The sequence below is a fragment of the Engystomops pustulosus genome, chromosome 10, assembly GCF_040894005.1.
Source record: "Engystomops pustulosus chromosome 10, aEngPut4.maternal, whole genome shotgun sequence".
In the NCBI taxonomy this organism is placed as follows: Eukaryota; Metazoa; Chordata; class Amphibia; order Anura; family Leptodactylidae; genus Engystomops; species Engystomops pustulosus.
The window spans coordinates 51619818-51642197 of record NC_092420.1 but is presented as its reverse complement, the minus strand read 5'-3'; the positions used below and the strand labels follow the sequence as shown (position 1 = coordinate 51642197).

Below are 22380 nucleotides of genomic sequence, written 5' to 3'. Positions count from 1 at the left end.
GGCTTTGAACTTTAGTTGTTATTTTTCACATTTTCATAAAAAACGCTTATATAGTTTGTTAACTCTTTCATTGTTTTACAGGGGTTAAAACAAAATCAGTTGCAATTTTTTGGGGCTAAATTAAGGATATTTTTTTTTTAAATGTACACATTCTCAGTGGATAAAATTCCAGAGCAGATTATGCATTGTCACTTTTTAATTGCTATACAACTTAAAATTTTTTGGGCAATTTGGGCATATTTTCTGCAACATTAGATGCACTTTACAAATACTTAATTTTAGTGGGTCTTTAGTTTATTGATGAGATTTTAAAAAGAAAATAGTCAATTTTGTTTTCCTGTCTTTTTGTATTTTTGGGGGGTCATATACCATAAAAATAATTAATTGTAGATGATTACAGTGATACCTCATTTATATAGTTTTATATATTTTTACAATTTAACTGAAGAAAATTTAATATAGAGAAAATCTTACTTATTTTCATTTCGCCATCTTTGTGGAGCTTATTGTGTATGTGCTGAGTTGTCCTTTTCAGTGGTACCATTTTGGCACATATAACTTTTTTTATCACGTGTTGGAACATTTTGGTAAAGGTATTTTATGAAAAATGTACATTTTTGGCAAGTCTTTTGTGTTTTGTTTTTATAGCGTTCACCGAGCAGTTCCAATAAGGATTTAGTGTTTTTTTTTTGTACTTTATTAAATGTGTATAGGGAATGTTGGTGTTTAGGGGACTTTCATTTTTTTTAATTAATTTTATTAAAAGGACTTTATTAAGTGTTTAAAAATCATTTTTTTTAATATTTACAGGTTTGCTTAAACAAGTGATGCTCTGATCCCTTGTTCAAGCTCTTCTTCACCTAACACAGTGTAATATGGATGTATCACTGTCTTATGTAACACACTGAGCATGCTGCGCAAGGCCCTGGGGCTGCCGTCGGAGCCACTTCCCTGGTAAGCGCCACCGAGGGGGTCCGATCAAGAGCAGAAGCCCCTTACATGTTGCGGTCATGCGTGACCTCGGTGTTTAAGGGGTTAAAACCCGCGATCGGAGATTGCTGGTATTAGAGGTGGGAGTCGGCTGCAATATACCGCTGACACCCCTAGCTTCTGACACTGGCTCCTTTCGGCAGTCAATGCCAATAGTAGGAAATATTAGTCCGTCAAAATGCGACAAGTCCCTGCTGCCCGTGATGTACTACTATGTCAAATGTCGGTAAGGGGTTAAATATAAAATTTGACTTCTACTTTCTGTAGAACATTACAAAGAGAACAAAAGATATGCATGATTATTCTTCATCTTTAACATATATTGTATATATAATTGGTGTAATTGTGTTCAAAATGTGTCCAAATTAAATAAAAGAATTTTAACGCCAAAACCAACAATGCCTGCTGGTAAAGGATTACAAGTCCTCCCCATTTCACCAAAAATTAGCTGAGAGCGAGACACTGTACTTTAATTATAGCCATTTTTCTGATATGCAAATTAACTTACTTGACTTCAAGATATGACTCTTTTCCTCTCCTAGGCTGCTAGTGAACCACTCCCCATTATTTTAACTGACAGCTCTGTTTCTCTTCACATTGCTCCCTGCCTCCTTGTACTTAGGGACTGCTAATATTCAACTACAGACATATAAAGCTCTATTTACTAAAAGGAAATATAAGGTCAATTTTTATTTACATGGTGCATTCATATCATGTAATCAGGGTGATGTAATCTAAGCTCCTATACCCTTTACATTTGCAAAGTGTACCCTATGTATGTATCTGAACGAATGAAATTCCAGCATGTCTCCATTGGGGCATGGGAAGGAGTAGAAGTCCATGGAGGCATGCTATGATTTCATGTGCTCTGATACATACATGGGGTACATTTTGTAAATGTAAAGGGTATAGGACCTTAAATGACATCACCCTTGTCACATGACATGAAGTGCTGAATAGTAAGGAGGCATAAGACCTTTGAAGTAGTAGATATGATGGGCCGGCCAAACAGGACACATCCTCTCTGATGCCAGGTAAATTAAGATAAAGTTGATTTATGTTGATGAAAGGTAAACAAATTTTAGCTAAAACAATGGTGTCAGTTCATTAACAGTAGGGTAGAGGAAAAGAGGAAAAAAATTGGACAGATAGGTGCCAAAAGTAGAGAAATTCATAGAAACACTAAAAATCTACATTAAAAATCTGTATAAAAAGACAGTCTACAAATAGATGGCCCACAGCCATGTTTCCATACCAATCTATAATTGTATTTTGTGTTTGGTACATATTTCTGATTTTTTTAAACCAGGGTATAGAATTCTGGTTTATCAGTGCTAGTTGCATTTTCTACCTTAGCCAAAAAGAGGCTATCTTGTATGTAGCCCCCGATCATCCTACCGAAACAACGGTCCGTGTTACAAAACACAACTGTTAACATTGCGGTTAATGCATGCATTTTGTAAACGCAAGTGTTAACAGCTGTTTAATTAGGCAAGTCTCCCTTCAGCTGTTGCACATTAGTTAAACGCAACGTGTGACCTCACCCTTAAACCCAATTGGCTAAATGACACTTTCAATTTTGGATGCTTTTTGTAAATTCTATTTATCTGCTTTCTCTTTTACTCAAGATAGCCACAGTATATCATACATACATATAAAACATAAAAAAAAAAAATAATTGGGAGAATTTCTGAGCATACTTTACAGGTACAGCTCTGTCTTACCATATGAATAAATACTGAAGAATTCACCATTCAATACGGTTATTAGTAAGTAACTCTAAGTGTAATTACTCTTTTATCTAAATTAGGTCTCCTATTTTCCATTAAAGGCGACGTGTGAGCGCAACCTCAAGCTTTTCATTGTGTATATCTATTTACTTTCAGTTTTTTGGAGGAGATTATCCAGGTCACCACGGCGGATACCCATTGTAATCTAGGTAATTGCCCATCCCTTCAATCCTTTTGGGTTTCTATTATGTTTTATTTTGAAGTGTTCTACAATCAGAATGGGATGAAAGACTGGTAGAAAGGAATTATTTTTGATTGCTTCATCACGCAGTGTGTCATAATTTCTTATATTGGAGAGATGTTCTTAAATTGTTATTTTTAACTCTTTGACTCTTTTACCAATATAGAAAAGGGGATAGGAACATTGTAACATATATATATATATATATATATATATATATATATATATATATATATAACACATTACTGCAGAATTGCATGCAATATGTTCTTTTATTGTATACATATTATCTTGTCTTCAAAGGTTTTCTTTTTTATCAGAATCTAGCAGGCCATATATGTTCCACAGGGATAAAAACCGAGGTATTTCTGTTGTTTGGTGTTGCCATCCCGTGTGAAATGGCTTCTAACCAAGTGGTTCCCTATGGTACATACCTTCCTGTATCCGCTTGATGTGTATGCGCTGAGGAAAGGTCCCAAGTCTTTGTCCTAATGTAGAACCTGCCAGTGCCGGTTAACCCCTTAACGCGCCGCACCCCCATAACGGAAAATAGTGCCCAAATGTCCAAAATGCGACTTTTACACCATTTTACATCACATGAAAAATTCAATAAAAAGTTATCAAAATGTGGCACAGTCCTCAAAATGGTTGCCAAAAAAATTACACCACCCACAAGAACGTGACGCAAGCACTTTTTTTTTCAAATTTTTCCACATTTGGAAATTTTTTCAGCTTCCCAGTACACGGCATTGAATAATAAATAACTCTACAGAGAAATAAAATTTGTTATGCACTAAATAAGCCCTCACACAGCCCTGTACATGGAAAAATTTAAATGGATTTTTGAAGGTGGAGAGCAAGAAATGAGCGAAAAAAAACCCTGGGTCCTTAAGGGATTAAGGATCTGATTCATTTAATTCCATTTATTGTGCAAAGTTGTTATGAAACATATTTGTGTATCGGCCCATTTAATTTGATGTCCCGAATATTGCCTTTGTCAAAATTGTTCTTTAAGTGCTATGGCCACTTTTTTACATTTCTGAAAGGTGGAGCAATTGCATCACATTCTTAGAAATTCCCCTTTGGGGATCTCTCTAGTTTTCCACAGTAAATGAGCACTTTTTGGATGGAGGAGACTGTTAGTCTTTTTGTTTGTTGTTTTGCAATATGTATCTGTTTCGATATTACCATTACTGTTGGTTTCAATTATGATATCCAAAAAGGGTAACATCTGTTTACTATACTCCATGGGTAATTTGATATTACAATAATTGTTATTTAGAGTGGAAATGAAGGACTTCAGTATTTTTTCGGAGCCCTTCCAAATGAGTACCATGTTGTCTATATAACACTTACAAAGAATGATCAATTGGATGTAGTCCTGTAATGTTTCCCTAAAATCATGTTCTTCCTCCCACCACCCAAGGAACAGGTTGGCAAAGGTGGGCGCACAAGCTGCGCCCATCGCTGCTTTTTGGGTCTGGAGGAAGAAACGAGTGTCAAACAGAAAATAATTATGTTTTAACACAAACAGGAGTGCCATGAGGATAAAGTTCTGTCTTGCCGTACTCTTATCTCCATATTTATCCAAAAAGTACTTTACAGCATTGCAGCCTATCGTATGTCCTATGCAAGTATTTAACATCTACAGTGACTAAAATCTTCTGCTAGGTGTGTATTTGCTACCTCCTGCAAAATTTGCATAGTATCCCTTGTATAGGTATTTAAGTTCTACACATACTGGCGTAGTTCGTTATCAAGCCAAAGACCTGACACTACTGGCCTGCCAGGTGACTGCTCCAGATTTCTATGTATTTTGGACAGCATATAAAATGTTGCCACTCTTAGGTGTCTGATCGAAAGAAATTGCTTTTCTTTTTCAGAGATGGTGTGTTTTTGATGGCCATAGTCTAACATCTGGGAGTATTTTTGTAAGAACTCTGTAGTCAGTTCATACCAGAGAGTTGTACAGTACTGTTTGTTAAAGAGTTGGCATCTGGCTTTTTTTGTATGTTATTTTTGTGAACACCTGCGCTGACTGGAGGGATGTATAATTATCCAATAATTGGCATTCCACCACCCATAAGTATAGGAAGATAACAAGTCTGTGTTAAAGGATTGCAAAGTGGGTATTTGATACACCTGTAAGGTAACCTGTACGTTTGTATGTAGTGTGCCACTGGGAGTATATATGTCTATATGATTGTATTACCTAGAACATCTGAACCCCTATTAGGTAAGGGTGTAGATAGTGTTCGCAGTTCAAAAACAGGATATGAACAAAGTAAATGTTCGGGTACCTGTTTCAGAAGATAAGACGATCCCAGTTGCTCTTCATTTAGTAGAAAAACGGTCCCCGTAGTCTTACTTTAACAATGCCTTTGCTGGATTACTATATCCCCCAGGTTAAATAGTGAAGCTCTTTTGGGTAGAAGTTTGTCGCTGTAGCTAACAGGAAGGTGCCCCGGTCGGTGGCAAAAAAAATACCCTGTATGGATGATTAGTGATGTCACTTGAATACTAGGACCAATAGTCGCGCTACTCAGTGTTGACAAGGCTTTTATTAAGATGCATACAAGGACGACGCGTTTCGGGAGCGTACCGCTCCCTTCTTCAGGTCCGTATAGTTTTTTTAAAAACAGTGCTCTATTATACAAAAATATAAATAAATATATGTATATATAAATATCAATATAAATGAATGCATAAAGGTTAAAAAATAAATAATAAAACTAAAACTTTTTCCAAATCATGTAAAGAAGTCATATAAAGAAGTCATATATAAGACATACAGGATAAAAATACACGTATAAAATTAAAATATACAATGTTTCGAGAAACAAGGATACGGTAGTACGCCATTTAGTCAAGTTAGATGAGTATATAAATATATAAAACAGAAACATGATAGTAGGAAGTGCATTATTAAAGCAGTTCTGGTAATAGCATGATGTTAAGTATAAGTATAAAGGTGAAGCTGAAAAGAAGTCTGAGGTAAAGAAGATATTAACTGACCCGTATAGCCTCAGTTTCTCCTGTGCTGGTGGTGGGGGACACCGATTGTTCCCTAGGATGGTGTTAGTTCTGTATATGTGGGGGGGGATAAATGACATCTTGAAGCTTATATTGCATTGGGTTGTGAATAAAGAAAAATAGAGTTAGGGCTTACCCTGGTGGTGTTAGCGATAATTAATGTCGCTGTATTAGTTCTATGGACGGGAAGGTGTTAGTCCGTACCTGTGGGGTATGAAATGTAGGGTATAGGTCATCAATCTAGTTGATGTGCAAATTAGTGTAGGTGAGACTTACTTTGTCAGGGTTCGGGTAGTCAGGGAGACCTGCGTGTGGTGTCTCCTGTTGCTGGGCAGGGAGCGCTGTGCGGCGCGTCTCCCATTGACAGCTCTTATATATGTGAGCGCAAGCATGCGCACATGGGGGAAAGGGGAGACGGGCGCTGTATGCGACAGATTGTGCGCACGCGCAGTCCGGGATGCGCACGCATGCGCACATGGGGGAGAGGGGAGACAGGCGCTGTGTGCGACAGATCATGCGCACGGGATGATGTGCAAAATGCACTATAACCTGATGATTTGGTAAGAGTAGATGATTACTTAGGGTGAAGTGGTGGATAATTGAGGAAACAGTTTTTGGTAAAAAAGAGAGAGTGAGTGATTGGTGGGGTGCCAATAGGTACCTCCCGCTAGGAAAACATGGGAGTTGTAATAAAATTAAATTCTTTCTAGAGTCTCATTAAGGCCATAGGGACATAGTGTATTTAGTTTAAAGATCCAATAATTTTCCCTTTTAATTAGCTGATTATGTCTGTCGGGATGATCCTTCGGGATTTGTTCTATGGGAATAAGGGTTAGGCTATTGAAATTCTGTTCGTGATGGGATCTACAGTGTCTTGATACACTGTGTAACTGAAAACCAGACTTAACTTTGCTGCGATGTGTGTTCATTCTTTCTCTCAACGTTTGTGAGGTTCTTCCTACATATTGTAACATGCAGGGGCATTGTAATATGTAGATGACGAAATCTGAAGCACAATTTAGAAAAGAGGTGATCTCAAATTGTTCACCTGTTGAAATAGAGGTGAACCTTTTTGTACGGTGTTGTATGATGTCACAGGTCAGGCATCTATCACTGTTACAGTGGAATGCTCCTTTCAAGGTTGGAAACAGAGATATCTGGGATTTTGGTTTCGCTTTTCTTGATGTGCGTAGTTTGGTTGGTGCCAGTATGGTTTTCAGAGTGGGTGCTCGTCTGTAGGTGAGTTTTGGGCCCGTGGGGATGGATTTGGCTAGATGTGGGTCCTTAGTTAGAATCGACCAGTGTTTGTTCAGTATGGTTTTTATTATATTGTGATCCGAAGTGTAGGTAGTAATAAAATTTAGGGCCCAGTCATCCGTAAGTTCTTGTTGTTTCCGTGGGGCTAGGCATTCTTTTTGGGAAAGGGCTTTAGTTTTCTTATAGGCGTCCTTGAGGATTTCTTTAGGGTACCCTTTTTCTTTAAAGCGCCTGTGTAAAATTTTCGATTGGTCCTGAAATGTGGATTCTTCCGAACAGTTTTTTCTGATGCGCTTATATTGGCTGTAGGGTACATTATTTAGCCAACTTTTGTAGTGTGCACTTGTATAGTCCAAGAAGCTGTTTACATCGACTGTTTTAAAATAGGTACTTGTCAGAAGGCCGTCTTTTTTGTCATTAACTGATATGAGCAGGTCGAGAAATTCGATATGCGTTGTGGAAAAATTGAGTGTAAGTGAGATCCCCCAGGGGTTCTGGTTGATTGTACTCACAAATTCATTTGCTTGTTCTTCGCTTCCTTGCCATATGATAAAGAGGTCATCAATAAATCTCTTGAAGAGTTTGATGTTGGATTTATATTTGGGGTTGTTGTTAATGAAGGTGGACTCAAATTCCCCCATAAAAATATTCGCATAGCTCGGTGCGAAGCGTGTGCCCATGGCTGTACCTTTTTTCTGGTGGAACACTTGATCTTGGAAATTAAAGATATTATGTTCGAGTATGAACTTGATGCTTTGGATTAGAAAATCTGCCTGGGGGGGTGGTAGTGCTGGGTCTCTTTGAAGTGTTTTTTGTATTGCTCCAATGCCTAGGATATGAGAAATGTTGGTGTATAATGATGTTACATCCATTGTAAGAAGATTAAATGTGGTGTTCCATTGGAAGTTCTCCAGTTCGGTGATCAGCTGGGAAGAATCTCGAAGGTATGTTGGGAGCGTCTTCACATAAGATTGTAGATAAGAATCTACATAAGCCGATAGATTGCATGTGATAGAATCAATACCTGATATGATGGGTCTCTTTTTTAGAGCTCCCCCAGCTCCAAAAAACTCCGCCATTAAGGGACGAGATCATACCCTTGATCAAGAGCCCAAAAGCAGTATTTGCGATCTTTTCCAGAACAAACACAGGACAAAAAAGAAAAAAACCACAAGAGGAAAAAGAGGAGGAACCAAACATAGTAACAAGAAAACGGATAGCCCGAGAATAACCCAACAAAAGGTACGCATTTTCAACCTCTCCTCCCATACCCTCACGGAAGAAGAGAGTTCCCTTTTCATTAAGGGACTCTCTTTTTGTCCCACCACTAAATCTAGAGAATTTGATCTCTTTCTAGATTTGAATAGCTTTGTACGGAAACTAACCTTAAAGAGGCATTTTGCCATCTCCCAGGCAAAAAGCAAGGAAACACCTGAAAATTCGGAAAGCCTTTATCTACATTCCGGCCTCAAACCAGCGTCCAACTTTAATCCAATCCAAAGCAGAGGACCCTATATCGAAACATTCTTCTCAATGGTATCCTCCGAATTACGTACACTAGACAGACCTCAACCAGGAAGACGTAAGGACAACCTCTCGAGACCGGAAAGGAAAGCCCTAAATGCTCTAAAAAACAATACTGAACTAACCATAAAACCAGCAGACAAAGCAGGAGGAACGGTCATCTTGAACACCTCGGATTATATAAAGGAAAGTCTCAGGATTCTATCAGACGAACAATACTACCAAAAATTAGACCATAATCCGAGCAGCGAACATCTTGAATTACTCAAAACCTTCACCCAGATGGCCCACCAAAAAGGAATCCTAACCAAGAAAGAAAGAGATTTTATCATCCCCTCCCACCCACGGCAAGCCCTCTTCTACTATTTGCCAAAGATACACAAGGATCCGAACAACCCACCTGGGAGACCCATCATATCAGGTATTGATTCTATCACATGCAATCTATCGGCTTATGTAGATGCTTATCTACAATCTTATGTGAAGACGCTCCCAACATACCTTCGAGATTCTTCCCAGCTGATCACCGAACTGGAGAACTTCCAATGGAACACCACATTTAATCTTCTTACAATGGATGTAACATCATTATACACCAACATTTCTCATATCCTAGGCATTGGAGCAATACAAAAAACACTTCAAAGAGACCCAGCACTACCACCCCCCCAGGCAGATTTTCTAATCCAAAGCATCAAGTTCATACTCGCACATAATATCTTTAATTTCCAAGATCAAGTGTTCCACCAGAAAAAAGGTACAGCCATGGGCACACGCTTCGCACCGAGCTATGCGAATATTTTTATGGGGGAATTTGAGTCCACCTTCATTAACAACAACCCCAAATATAAATCCAACATCAAACTCTTCAAGAGATTTATTGATGACCTCTTTATCATATGGCAAGGAAGCGAAGAACAAGCAAATGAATTTGTGAGTACAATCAACCAGAACCCCTGGGGGATCTCACTTACACTCAATTTTTCCACAACGCATATCGAATTTCTCGACCTGCTCATATCAGTTAATGACAAAAAAGACGGCCTTCTGACAAGTACCTATTTTAAAACAGTCGATGTAAACAGCTTCTTGGACTATACAAGTGCACACTACAAAAGTTGGCTAAATAATGTACCCTACAGCCAATATAAGCGCATCAGAAAAAACTGTTCGGAAGAATCCACATTTCAGGACCAATCGAAAATTTTACACAGGCGCTTTAAAGAAAAAGGGTACCCTAAAGAAATCCTCAAGGACGCCTATAAGAAAACTAAAGCCCTTTCCCAAAAAGAATGCCTAGCCCCACGGAAACAACAAGAACTTACGGATGACTGGGCCCTAAATTTTATTACTACCTACACTTCGGATCACAATATAATAAAAACCATACTGAACAAACACTGGTCGATTCTAACTAAGGACCCACATCTAGCCAAATCCATCCCCACGGGCCCAAAACTCACCTACAGACGAGCACCCACTCTGAAAACTATACTGGCACCAACCAAACTACGCACATCAAGAAAAGCGAAACCAAAATCCCAGATATCTCTGTTTCCAACCTTGAAAGGAGCATTCCACTGTAACAGTGATAGATGCCTGACCTGTGACATCATACAACACCGTACAAAAAGGTTCACCTCTATTTCAACAGGTGAACAATTTGAGATCACCTCTTTTCTAAATTGTGCTTCAGATTTCGTCATCTACATATTACAATGCCCCTGCATGTTACAATATGTAGGAAGAACCTCACAAACGTTGAGAGAAAGAATGAACACACATCGCAGCAAAGTTAAGTCTGGTTTTCAGTTACACAGTGTATCAAGACACTGTAGATCCCATCACGAACAGAATTTCAATAGCCTAACCCTTATTCCCATAGAACAAATCCCGAAGGATCATCCCGACAGACATAATCAGCTAATTAAAAGGGAAAATTATTGGATCTTTAAACTAAATACACTATGTCCCTATGGCCTTAATGAGACTCTAGAAAGAATTTAATTTTATTACAACTCCCATGTTTTCCTAGCGGGAGGTACCTATTGGCACCCCACCAATCACTCACTCTCTCTTTTTTACCAAAAACTGTTTCCTCAATTATCCACCACTTCACCCTAAGTAATCATCTACTCTTACCAAATCATCAGGTTATAGTGCATTTTGCACATCATCCCGTGCGCATGATCTGTCGCACACAGCGCCTGTCTCCCCTCTCCCCCATGTGCGCATGCGTGCGCATCCCGGACTGCGCGTGCACACAATCTGTCGCATACAGCGCCTGTCTCCCCTTTCCCCCATGTGCGCATGCTTGCGCTCACATATATAAGAGCTGTCAATGGGAGACGCGCCGCACAGCGCTCCCTGCCCAGCAACAGGAGACACCACACGCAGGTCTCCCTGACTACCCGAACCCTGACAAAGTAAGTCTCACCTACACTAATTTGCACATCAACTAGATTGATGACCTATACCCTACATTTCATACCCCACAGGTACGGACTAACACCTTCCCGTCCATAGAACTAATACAGCGACATTAATTATCGCTAACACCACCAGGGTAAGCCCTAACTCTATTTTTCTTTATTCACAACCCAATGCAATATAAGCTTCAAGATGTCATTTATCCCCCCCCACATATACAGAACTAACACCATCCTAGGGAACAATCGGTGTCCCCCACCACCAGCACAGGAGAAACTGAGGCTATACGGGTCAGTTAATATCTTCTTTACCTCAGACTTCTTTTCAGCTTCACCTTTATACTTATACTTAACATCATGCTATTACCAGAACTGCTTTAATAATGCACTACCTACTATCATGTTTCTGTTTTATATATTTATATACTCATCTAACTTGACTAAATGGCGTACTACCGTATCCTTGTTTCTCGAAACATTGTATATTTTAATTTTATACGTGTATTTTTATCCTGTATGTCTTATATATGACTTCTTTATATGACTTCTTTACATGATTTGGAAAAAGTTTTAGTTTTATTATTTATTTTTTAACCTTTATGCATTCATTTATATTGATATTTATATATACATATATTTATTTATATTTTTGTATAATAGAGCACTGTTTTTAAAAAAACTATACGGACCTGAAGAAGGGAGCGGTACGCTCCCGAAACGCGTCGTCCTTGTATGCATCTTAATAAAAGCCTTGTCAACACTGAGAAGCGCGACTATTGGTCCTGATTTTTCACCCCACATCTGCATATTCCTATCCCCGACTCAACTCGATCCGGGAAAAAGGACCACGCAGCTAAATCTCGGTTGACCTATACCACATTTATCATTTATGTTCATTTACCCTCACTATGTTCTTCAATATTGACTCTTTATAATACTCTGATGCGCTGTGTTCTTTTTTCTACTTATTCATTTATTACTTGAATACTAGGACCAGTAAGGTCCAAAAGCAGTTCCAGGGATTCCTCCACGCTCCGAAAGCGTCGGCTTTCTTCCTCAGGGAAATCAACAAAACCAAGTCTAGGATCTTCTTTATATAGCTTTGTATCTATTGCAACTTTTTTTTTCTTCACCTAACTCTGTTTTTTGTGAGAGCTTGTTGTGTTGCTAAATAAAATGTTTTTTTTAATCACCTAACTTTATTTTTTGTTAGAACCTGTTGTGTTGCTGAATAAAATGTTTATTTTTCCTTCTCTTTCCTTCCCACCTAACTTTACTAAAAATTATGCATTTCTGCTTTATTGTATATATATTAAAATATGTTTTAGACCAATGTAAATGTATATCATTTAACGAATAAAATATACTGGTCCCTATAGTATATAAGTGCCTGTTTAATAAAATAAAAGTGAAAAAAGTAAAAGTGAAATAAAATGAATCCTCTAAATTGTTTAAAATGCAAACAATTGGATCTCATGGTTGAGATCTTTAGGTATCAAGGGGTCTAATGTATATATCCAACGTGTCTGTGCCTTTGACATAGTTTTTATGTGGTCTCCTTTCCTCCAATTAATGGAAATACGCTCGATGCCAAAGACTAATGAACCCGCAAAATTACCACCATGTAGAGATCTATAATGTTTTGCAAGAGGATGTTCTGGATCTTTCTTTTTTTCTATGTTGTATATGTGTTCTTTGATGCGAATGTTTAAAACCCTCTTGGTTCTACCTATATATATTTTCTGAAGCGGACATTTAATGCAATACACAACACTATCTGTGGAAAAAATGATACGGTGCTTTATTGTGTAATCTGCTGTATGATCCATATTGCTGAAGGAGGTTATAGGGGTTTTCATTCTCGTTTTTTTGCACATTGCACATCGTTGACAGGGAACGAAAGCTGGTGGATGCAAGCTCTTTTTGGAGTTTATAACAGATTTTTTTAGATTTACCGAATATAAATTTTGGTTATGAAGGTAGATATTTACCTATTATTTTGTCATTGGTCAATATTTTCCAATGTTTGCGAACAATTCTTCTAAAAACAGTGCTATCATTTGTGTATTGTGTAATGAATGGTACTATTATTTCATTTTCTCTTGTTCCTTGATTGGTTTTAATAGTTTTTGTTTTCTTTGTAATGAGTAAATCTTCCCTTTTCATATACTTCCAGATGTACTTCCTGTAAAATTTCGGTATCATATCCTTTACCCACTAACTTTTTTTGTAGCACAGCCGCTTCCTCTTTGAATGTTTCCACATCAGTACAATTTCTCCTATGTCTGATATATTGGCTTTTTGGAATACCATTTAACTACGTTGGCAGATGGCAACTTGTTTTTAAAATATAGCTGTTGCTATCACTAGGTTTGTTGTATGTTTTAGTTTTTATCGTATCATTTTTGATATATATATATATATATATATATATATATATATATATATTATATATTATATCTAAAAAGTTAATGCTATTTTTACTATGTGTGGGTACAAATTCAAAGAAGAAATCATTGTGATTTAAATTTTTTAGAAAACACTCCAATGAGGTCTCACTCCCTGCCCAATTGAAGATGACGTAATCTATAAAATGTTTCCAGAGGTCCAGGTCCACATTGAGCCTGCCTTGGGAAAAAAATTGTATCATTTTCCCACTTCCCCATAGTAGGGATTGGCGTAGCTCAGTGCGAACCTTGTCCCCACTGCCTTTTCCCATGTTTGCTAATAAAAGTGTCATCATAAATAAAATAATTGTGATTTAAAATGACGGAAATGGATTCCTCTATATAATCTTTTTGTATATCATGTAAATCATCGTCCCTAACAAGAAAAAACGCACTGCTTCCCTTCCTTTTTTTTTGTTCAATTACTGTGTATAAGGAACTTACGTCTAATGTGCCTATAATAAAATGGGGTTCCCATTTGACAGAAATTAGAACATGCAGAATATGTGTTGTATCACGTAGGTAGGCTGGTAGAGTCTTAACAAGTTGTTGGAGTAGATGGTCTATATATTCAGATAAGTTTGTGGTTAAACTGGTGGTTTGGTATCATTCTTATTAATTTTTGGGATAGGATATTGAGCTGCTAATCTTGGTGGTTTTATTATTGATGTAAACGGCTTCTTTTTTATTTAAGATTCCAGAATTTTTACCTTTTAGAACAAATTTTGCCAGTTTTTGTTTGTATTCCTCTGCTGGATCAATCTTAAGCACTTTATATGTATGTGTATCCCCTAATAGTCGGAGTGCCTCAGTATGGTAGTCTTTGTAATTTTGTATAACTATGCTCCCCCCTGCTGGACGAATCACAATATTGTTATTTTGGAATGATGAGATAGCTTGAACTTCTCTCTTGGTCAAGTTGTTATTATACCATGTTATTTTTTTTATTTTTGTAAGTTCGAATTTATTTTGTATCGCAATTGCATTTTTTTCATTAGGTTTTTTTTCAGAAAGTATTTTTTAAGAGCCAAATTCCGCTTGAATTATTTTACTCCCACGAACGAATCAAATTTATTAAATTTGCTCGTCAGTGCGAACTTAAGGCCTTTTTGGAGAAGGGTTTGTTCTCCTTGTGTAAGGATGTGATCACTAAGGTTGTATATTTTTTGTGAAGTAGAATTTTATTTTAGATTGGTTTTCTATTTTCTTTTTGGTGCGTTTCCCTGCTCTACATCCTCTCTTACATTTCTTTTTTTGCCCTGGAAAAAATCCTATTTTGTATCCAGTACTTTAGGATTGTTGGAAGACTGCCTTGTTTTTGAAGTTTTGGTTGTAGTGACTTGTGGTGGCACGATAATGTTTGTTTTAATACTATTTTGCTGGCTCTGTATGTCAAGCCTGGGGGTTCCTAAAGCTGAAAATCTATTAGATACAGAAATGGGGAAGTTATTGCATTCTTCCATTATTTCTACATTGTCTCGGATGTTCGAATTATGAGTCTTGTTTTGCTTTTGCATAGTGATAAAAGGTTCTATTGGAATTTTTGTAGTCTGATGTCTCCTTCTCAATATTGTTTGGTTGTTTTCTTTTTTATTCTTATGTGAGTTGTTGTTCTCACTATCCATTTGTATGTTAGTTTCTTCTTCTATAGTGCCAGGGATAGAATGGGTACTAAAATTTCCCAAATCTATACTTAATGTTCCTGTTTCATCTATTGTCTGAAGTGTGTGTTCGCCAACAGATAGATCACCCGTTTCATCCACACCATCCGTTTTATTATGTTTTCATGTCTTTCTTTCTCTTATTTCCTCCTCGCTCATTCTTAACCTGTTTTTTATATTAATCGATAGGTTGCATATATCTGGATGGTCTCTATAGGGTCTAATGCTTTCAAATAGTTGCAATGTATGTTGATTTACATAATTTAAGAGCATTTTTCTTTAAATAACAAAACGTACTGCTTGTTTAGAAAAATTATGGAACATGTCATCCCATTCATGTATGGTCTCCTGGTCTCCCATATCTCCGGCCAGTGCCTTATAAATGGCCAGTCCTTTTGGTACACAATCTATTTTGAGGTAATTTTCTAGGAATGCTATATCCCATAAACTTTTAATTTCTGTGATTAGATATTTTTCTAAAGTTTTTAGTGAAGTTTTAGCTGATTGTAGGAGGTCATCTTGTTGTTGTATACGATTATGACCGGTAATGTTATTTATATAACGCACACAGATTACGCAGCGCTGCACAAAGCATGTCAAAGCATGTCATACTTTTGTATGTGGCTCATTCTTGCTTTTTGATCCTGCCAAAGTTCACTCATTGTAGTAACGCCAACAAAGTGAGTTGGGATTGCAAAGAGGTACGAGAAAAATATTGATCACAGGCGTTCCCTAACGTAAGTGAATACAGTGGATTTGTATTTATTGATATGTCTGCCGCAGGTGAAGAAACTAGGTATCCCTTCTCCAGAACCAGTATAGTAATAATGGTGCTCACTATAAAGAAATCAAATGACCCAAAAAAAGTTTTTGTATACACCTGCGTTGACTGGAGGGATGTAGAATTATCCAATAATTGGCATTTTACCACCAATAAGTATAGGAAGATAACAAGTTTGTGTTAAATGATTGCAAAGAGGGTATTAGATATACCTATAAGGTAACCTGTACGTTTGTATGTAGTGTGCCACTGGGAGTATATATGTCTATATGATGGTATTATCTGAGCCCCTTTCAAGTATATTTCTTAAGGCTATAACACAATGTTCCCCCCTTTGTCTGAATTTCTGAAAACATCTTTCATCAATTTAAGTTGGTATAGTTCTAAGTGGTCCAGGGTTCCTCTAATCTTTCCAGATCTTAGGTCAGCAAGTCAATAACTATTTTCACTGGAGAGTTCAGATCCAATGGGGAATGTATTTAGACTATGGTATTAGTTTTTTGTTCTGTCTGGTAACTTTTTGAGTATCAATGTTTTCCTCTGCTGGATCTACTGTTGTGTTTTCACTTCCCAATTCTTCTAGTATTTGCACTATTTCTAGGTCACTGTTGTTAAGCTCAACCTGAGATCTTTCTATTATTCGGTCTGTTTATCTGAAAAAATCTTTTTCAGGGCCAATTCGTGACCAAAGAGGTCTAGGTCTTTTATGACCTCAAAATTTGTTGAGACATGAAGACAGAAATTAAACCCTTTTTTTTAAAAAAAACAGATGTCTGTGTCCCTGTCAAATTATGGTGTGAAAAATTGATGATCTGTATAGACCCTTCCTGTTGTGATGTTTCTAATATTGAATTCCTCCCCCAGCTCGGTTGTAAGACACTCTTGTTTTGTTGAGGGTTTTGAGGGTTTTTATAACCCAAGTCAGTATTGCTCTACAAACTGTTTTTGATTAACTAGTTGGATTCTTGTAATGGCAGGACACAAACAAGGACAGTGAGCCCTGACACTGAGACCCCCAATCTATCCCTACCTACTTTTTGGGAACCCCCTAAACGGAGGCCAATAACTGGGCGACGTTCCATCCCTGGGTAACGTGTGAACACGTAACAACACAGACAAACACAATATGGCGAGGTAAAAAAATCTGAGTTGGCAACAGCGCAGAATAAAAATAACCAAATCACAATCCAAATAGTGTAGTCAAGACACAGGCAAGAAATCGTAAGAACTAGAGAATGCAAGAGAAGCTAGTGAACACAGCAAGATAGCAGTTTGACCAGCAAGGAGTCAAAGCTAAACAGGACACTTATATCGAACCTAGGCCCTGCCACAGGTGGATGGAGCAAGCATTTACAGATCCACAGAATCGGTGAGGGGTTTGGCAGACATCAGGTCAGACAGCCATAGAACCTAGTTCAGACTGCAGGATGACAAAAAACTTAGTGTCTCCTAATCCTACCAGAACGGTTAGAGGAGATAGCAGGCACAGACGTGACAGTTCTGTTTCTGACTCTGTCGCAGGAACAGAATAGCTGGTTTCAGGTTCCTTTTCATGTGCATCTCCTTTACCTCTTTTAGAGATTTTCTTGTAATATTTTAATGGCATATTTGAGATTTTATTTTTCAAGTTGTATGCAGCTTTATAATCTTTTTGATCTTTTTTTTTAAATTTAATTTTAGCTTTGATCTTTTCAATTTGCGAAGGGGTATTTAGAAAACATGATTCAAATTCTTCACATTTTTTATGTTTTTACAACTTCTGTGTGACAGTCTAGCTTTTCTAATTTGTGGGTCCTCATTCAGAATACTCATGAGGGAGTGAGAACATTCATTTGTACACTTACAGGTTAACATATAATAGACATACATGCAATTTCATGAATTGTACAAAAGCCTATTTCTAAAAATAAAAAAACTTATACAAACCAGTGCATGAAGGTTGTGGATTCCAGTCATTTTTTGTGCATGTAGATTCTCCATTTTTACTGGCTCGAAATCCTCTCTTACATGTAAATTGCATAACCTCCAAATTTTTGTAGACTTTTTTTCTTTGATTATTCAATTCCCCATTAAGAATATCTGGAGATTGGCAACTAATTTCTACAAAAAAAGAATATTCATGAACATCATGTTGTGCAGTGAACAAAAGTTATCCGTAGTTTACTGATTTTATGTAGGTGTTTATGTACTATACATGAAAAATATCCAGATAGTAACAACCTTCCATGCCACTAATAAACCCTTTCAGCTTATTCAACCCACAATGCTTTGTCTAGTCTATAAATTTAGGGTATATTCACGGATGGGCTTTCTATTTTATATTCCAGTTTATACTTTTCTAGAGATGAGAAATATTTCTGGAAACAAGTCCGCTGAAAACTAAAATCTAAAATCAGCAAATTAAATTAATACAATTTTTTTAAATTGATGTCACATGGTGAAATTTTCATGAAATTAAAATTTCATATTCTACATATATATTATATATAAATATATATTCTTAATATTGTATGATCAATAACTCTACTTAATATAAATTGTGAACCTATATATTTGTTATTAGATTTTTCATAAAGATTTTCTTTTCTTACCTGCACATGTTGGTGGTTTCAAATTCCATTCTCCTTCTGATGTACAGTAAATTTCAGGAAGGCCATTCAGCTTAAGGCTTGGGTCTTTGCATTCGAATCGAACTACTTGACCAACAGAATACTCTTCATCATATGATGTGGACAAAACTTTAACACTGTCTTCAACCTGCACTGGTGGACAATTCCTAACTGAAAGTGATTAAAAACAGTAATTAACAAATTTACCACTGAATTCTTACTAAAAATGTGAAATTTAGTGAGACAAATTTACTATTTAAAGGAAACCTGTCATAAGGATTTAGAAGCACATGCTGTCACCGACTGGTTAAGTAAAAAACAACAATGGCAGGATCAAAATGAAGTCCTTCTATACTCAAATAACCTGTAAAGAGTCAAAGTTAGGGCTGCAGCTGCCATGAGGTGGGGTGAAGTCCCGCAGATTGCAGAACCCTCATAAGGGACCTTTCAAATTACATTGAGTAATTGATAGGCAGAGTGGTGCAGCACAGGGCGGCATGTGTGATGACGTTATTACGTGTGCCAGCCTGTGTCCCTTCACAGTTATCATGGCTGCTGGCGGGAAACAGGAGGGCGCGCTGGGACTGGAGTCCGAAGGAGAGTACAAGATTATTAATTTTTTTGGGGAAACGCTGAGTATACAGGGGGTGAAAAGGCTGTGTATAAAGGAGGCGGCTGTGTGCTGCTGGGGGAAGGCTTAATTAGGGCACCTAATAAATTGTGGGTGCTGTATAAAATTAGGGTAACTATATAAAGGATGTTTTATGTGGGGAATAGTGTGCTCAGCCATGTTGTGAGGATAATATATATTAGGAACATGCTCCATTATACTTTAAGTGACTGTTTTTTTCAGGGGCACAGTGTGGAGTTGTGCTGCATAGAGCTGAAGACGTTTGATTGCGAATTCAGCAGAGAAAAACCATGGCCGGGAGAAACCATAAAGGAGTCATATTCCTGATGGGGCTGATCATTACCTGTAAGTTGCTATAGGTCACTAATGTCTGTGTCACCAACTGACTACTAATGTGTAAGGTAACATCGTCGGGCATTCGTTGGGCAGCATTTTTAAGTTTCACCTCAGGCAGCAAAAAGGTTAGAATCGGCCCTGGTCCCATTGTTGGGGAAGTGGCATAGAAGGATGTACCTTCCTGGCTTGATAATCATTTCTTATCATTTCTATAGCATCATCAGTCCTTTAGGTTGGGTACACCATTGCAAACTGGATGGCATCTCTTGATGATAGTCTAGGAAGATGTTCTATACAATAGGCATTATTGAAGCCAAGAATGGACATCCTAGCATGACTCTTCTCTTGTATGACATATAACATTTTAGGGTATCTGCATATGGTCATGATTTGATCAGGATTTTGCATTCATATTTTAAGCCAAAACCAGGAATGGTCCAAAACATGTAACAAATGCAGATTTTTCCATTGTAACATTTCTATGTTAAAGTTCCACTTAGCTTTTGGCATAAGAATACTAATCGTAATTAAATACAATTTCTACTCTTTCTATGTAATGCTGAATCTCGGAAGGTATAAAAGAACATCCTTCTAATTCTGTAACTCTGCTGTATGATGGGTAGGTGATGGTATGTGGGTCTAAATCTTCATGACTAGTTCCATCTAAAATGCACAAGATATTTTAGTGCAGTTTGTGACGCAAATAGGTTACCTGGATTACACCAAATGTATTAGCCATTTTAGAAGGTTTCTGAAAGGTTTTGTAGATTATAAAAGAGTGGTAGGACTGAGCACAGAGTGAAGGTTTTTTTTTACCAAAAATGGAAACAGTGTTAAAATGAAACCAAAATATGCACCAACATTTCTTTGTTCCAATGTAACTAGTAAATCGTGTAACAAGTAATGGTGCATCTCTGCGATACAGTGGGTACAAACAGTATTCAGACCCTTTTAGAATTTTCCCTCTTTGTTTTATTGCAGCCAGTTGGTAAGATCAAAAAAGTAATTTTTTGCTCATTAACACTTTGCACTCCAAAAATGTAGATCATTTTGCTAATTTATTAAACAAGAAAAACATGGTCATAAGTATTTGGTCATTTGCTGTGACACACATGCCAAAGCAAATGAGAATCATAAGGTCTGGGGAACTGCCCAAGGAGCTCAAAAGCAGAATTGTGGCAAGGCACAGATGTGGCCAGGGTTAAAAAAGAATATCTGCAGCACTCAAGTTTTCTAAGAGTGCAGTGGCCTCCATAATTCTTAAATGGAAAAAGTTTGTGAAGACCACAACTCTTCCTCAAACTGGCAGCCGGCCAAACTAAGCTAAGCCAAACGAATGGTAGAAGAATCTCGGTGGGAGAAAGAAAAACCCCAGATCACTGCAGCTGATCTCCAGAGATGCAGTAGCGAGATGAGAGAAAATTACAAAAAGTCAACTAATACTGCAACCCTCCCTCAGTAGAAAGCCGCTCCTCCGTGCAAGAAATATGAAAGCCTGCATCCAGTTTGCACAAAAACACATGAAGGACTTCAAGACTATGAGAAATAAAATTATCTGGTATGATGAGACGACAATTAAACTTTTTTTTATGTTAATTCTAAGCAGTATGTGTGGACAAAACCAAGCGCTGTTCATTACCTGCCAAATTCAATCCCAACAGTGACACATGGTGGTGGCAGCATCATGCTATGGGGTGTTTTTTAGCTGAAGGGACAGGACAACTGGTTGCAATTAAAGAAAAGAAGAATGCGACCAGAGATGAAGTATAGAGATATCCTGGATTAAATACTCTTCCAGAGTGCACTGAACCACACACAGACTGGGCTGAATGTTCATTTTCCAACAAGAAAATGATCCTAAGCACACATATAAAATAACAAAGCATTGGCTTCAGTACAACTCTGTGACCATTCTTGACTGGCCTAGACAGATCCCTGACTTAAAAACAATTCAGCATCTCTGGAAAGACTTGAAAATGGCTGTCCACCATCATTCACCTTCCAACCTGAGGGAACTGTAGGGGATCTGCAAGGATGAATGGCATCCAAATCCAGCTGTGAAAAACATTTTTTATCATTTGGCTTTACTAGCTCATAAGGATGCTTCTTCTCAATAAACTGAGCAAAGGGTCTAAATACTTATGACCATGTGATATTTCCGTTTTTCTTGTTTAATAAATTAGCAAAAATATATACATTTTTTTCTATCAAGATGGATCACTTTTTTGACTTACCAATTGGCTGCAATGAAACAGAAAATGAAAAACGTAAAGGGGTCTGAATACTTTCTGTACCCACTGTAACTCAGGCACATTTTGCATTAATAAACAAAGTCAGATTTACTTATGTCTGTATAAAACTTTTGATCTTTGACTTAAATAGGTTTTAATCTTATTTTTGGATGGTAAATTATAAACCGTGTTATACAATGCACAGGATTTTTATCTTTTTTTGCTATGACTGGTTGCATTAACATCTATAATAGTGTGATAAACAGCTGAGTAACGTACATGGCTACCTCAGGCTGTACATACTTTGTTTGTACTAGGTTAATGGACCTATGATGAAGTCATTATTAAGGAGGGGGACATGTCCTACTCTTTTTCTTCTTAACCTCTTCCCGCAAGCCGGGTCCCGGTGCATGGAGAGGGCCTGCAGGCTGAGCCCTCTCAATAGCTGGTAAGTCTTTTCTGCATATTGCAGCAAAGGCT

At 37.4% G+C, this 22380-nt stretch overlaps 1 protein-coding gene across 1 annotated transcript in view; it reads right to left on the bottom strand.

Moving 5' to 3' along the window:
- Nucleotides 1–22380, bottom strand: part of CFH (complement factor H) — a 205210-nt gene that overhangs the window by 150269 nt on the left and 32561 nt on the right. Inside the window, exons 5-6 of the mRNA XM_072129059.1 lie at nt 18685–18873; nt 18020–18193 (exon numbers count right to left, since the gene is read on the bottom strand). Of these exons, the coding sequence (XP_071985160.1) occupies nt 18020–18193; nt 18685–18873 (363 nt within the window). The remainder of the gene's footprint in view (nt 1–18019; nt 18194–18684; nt 18874–22380) is intronic.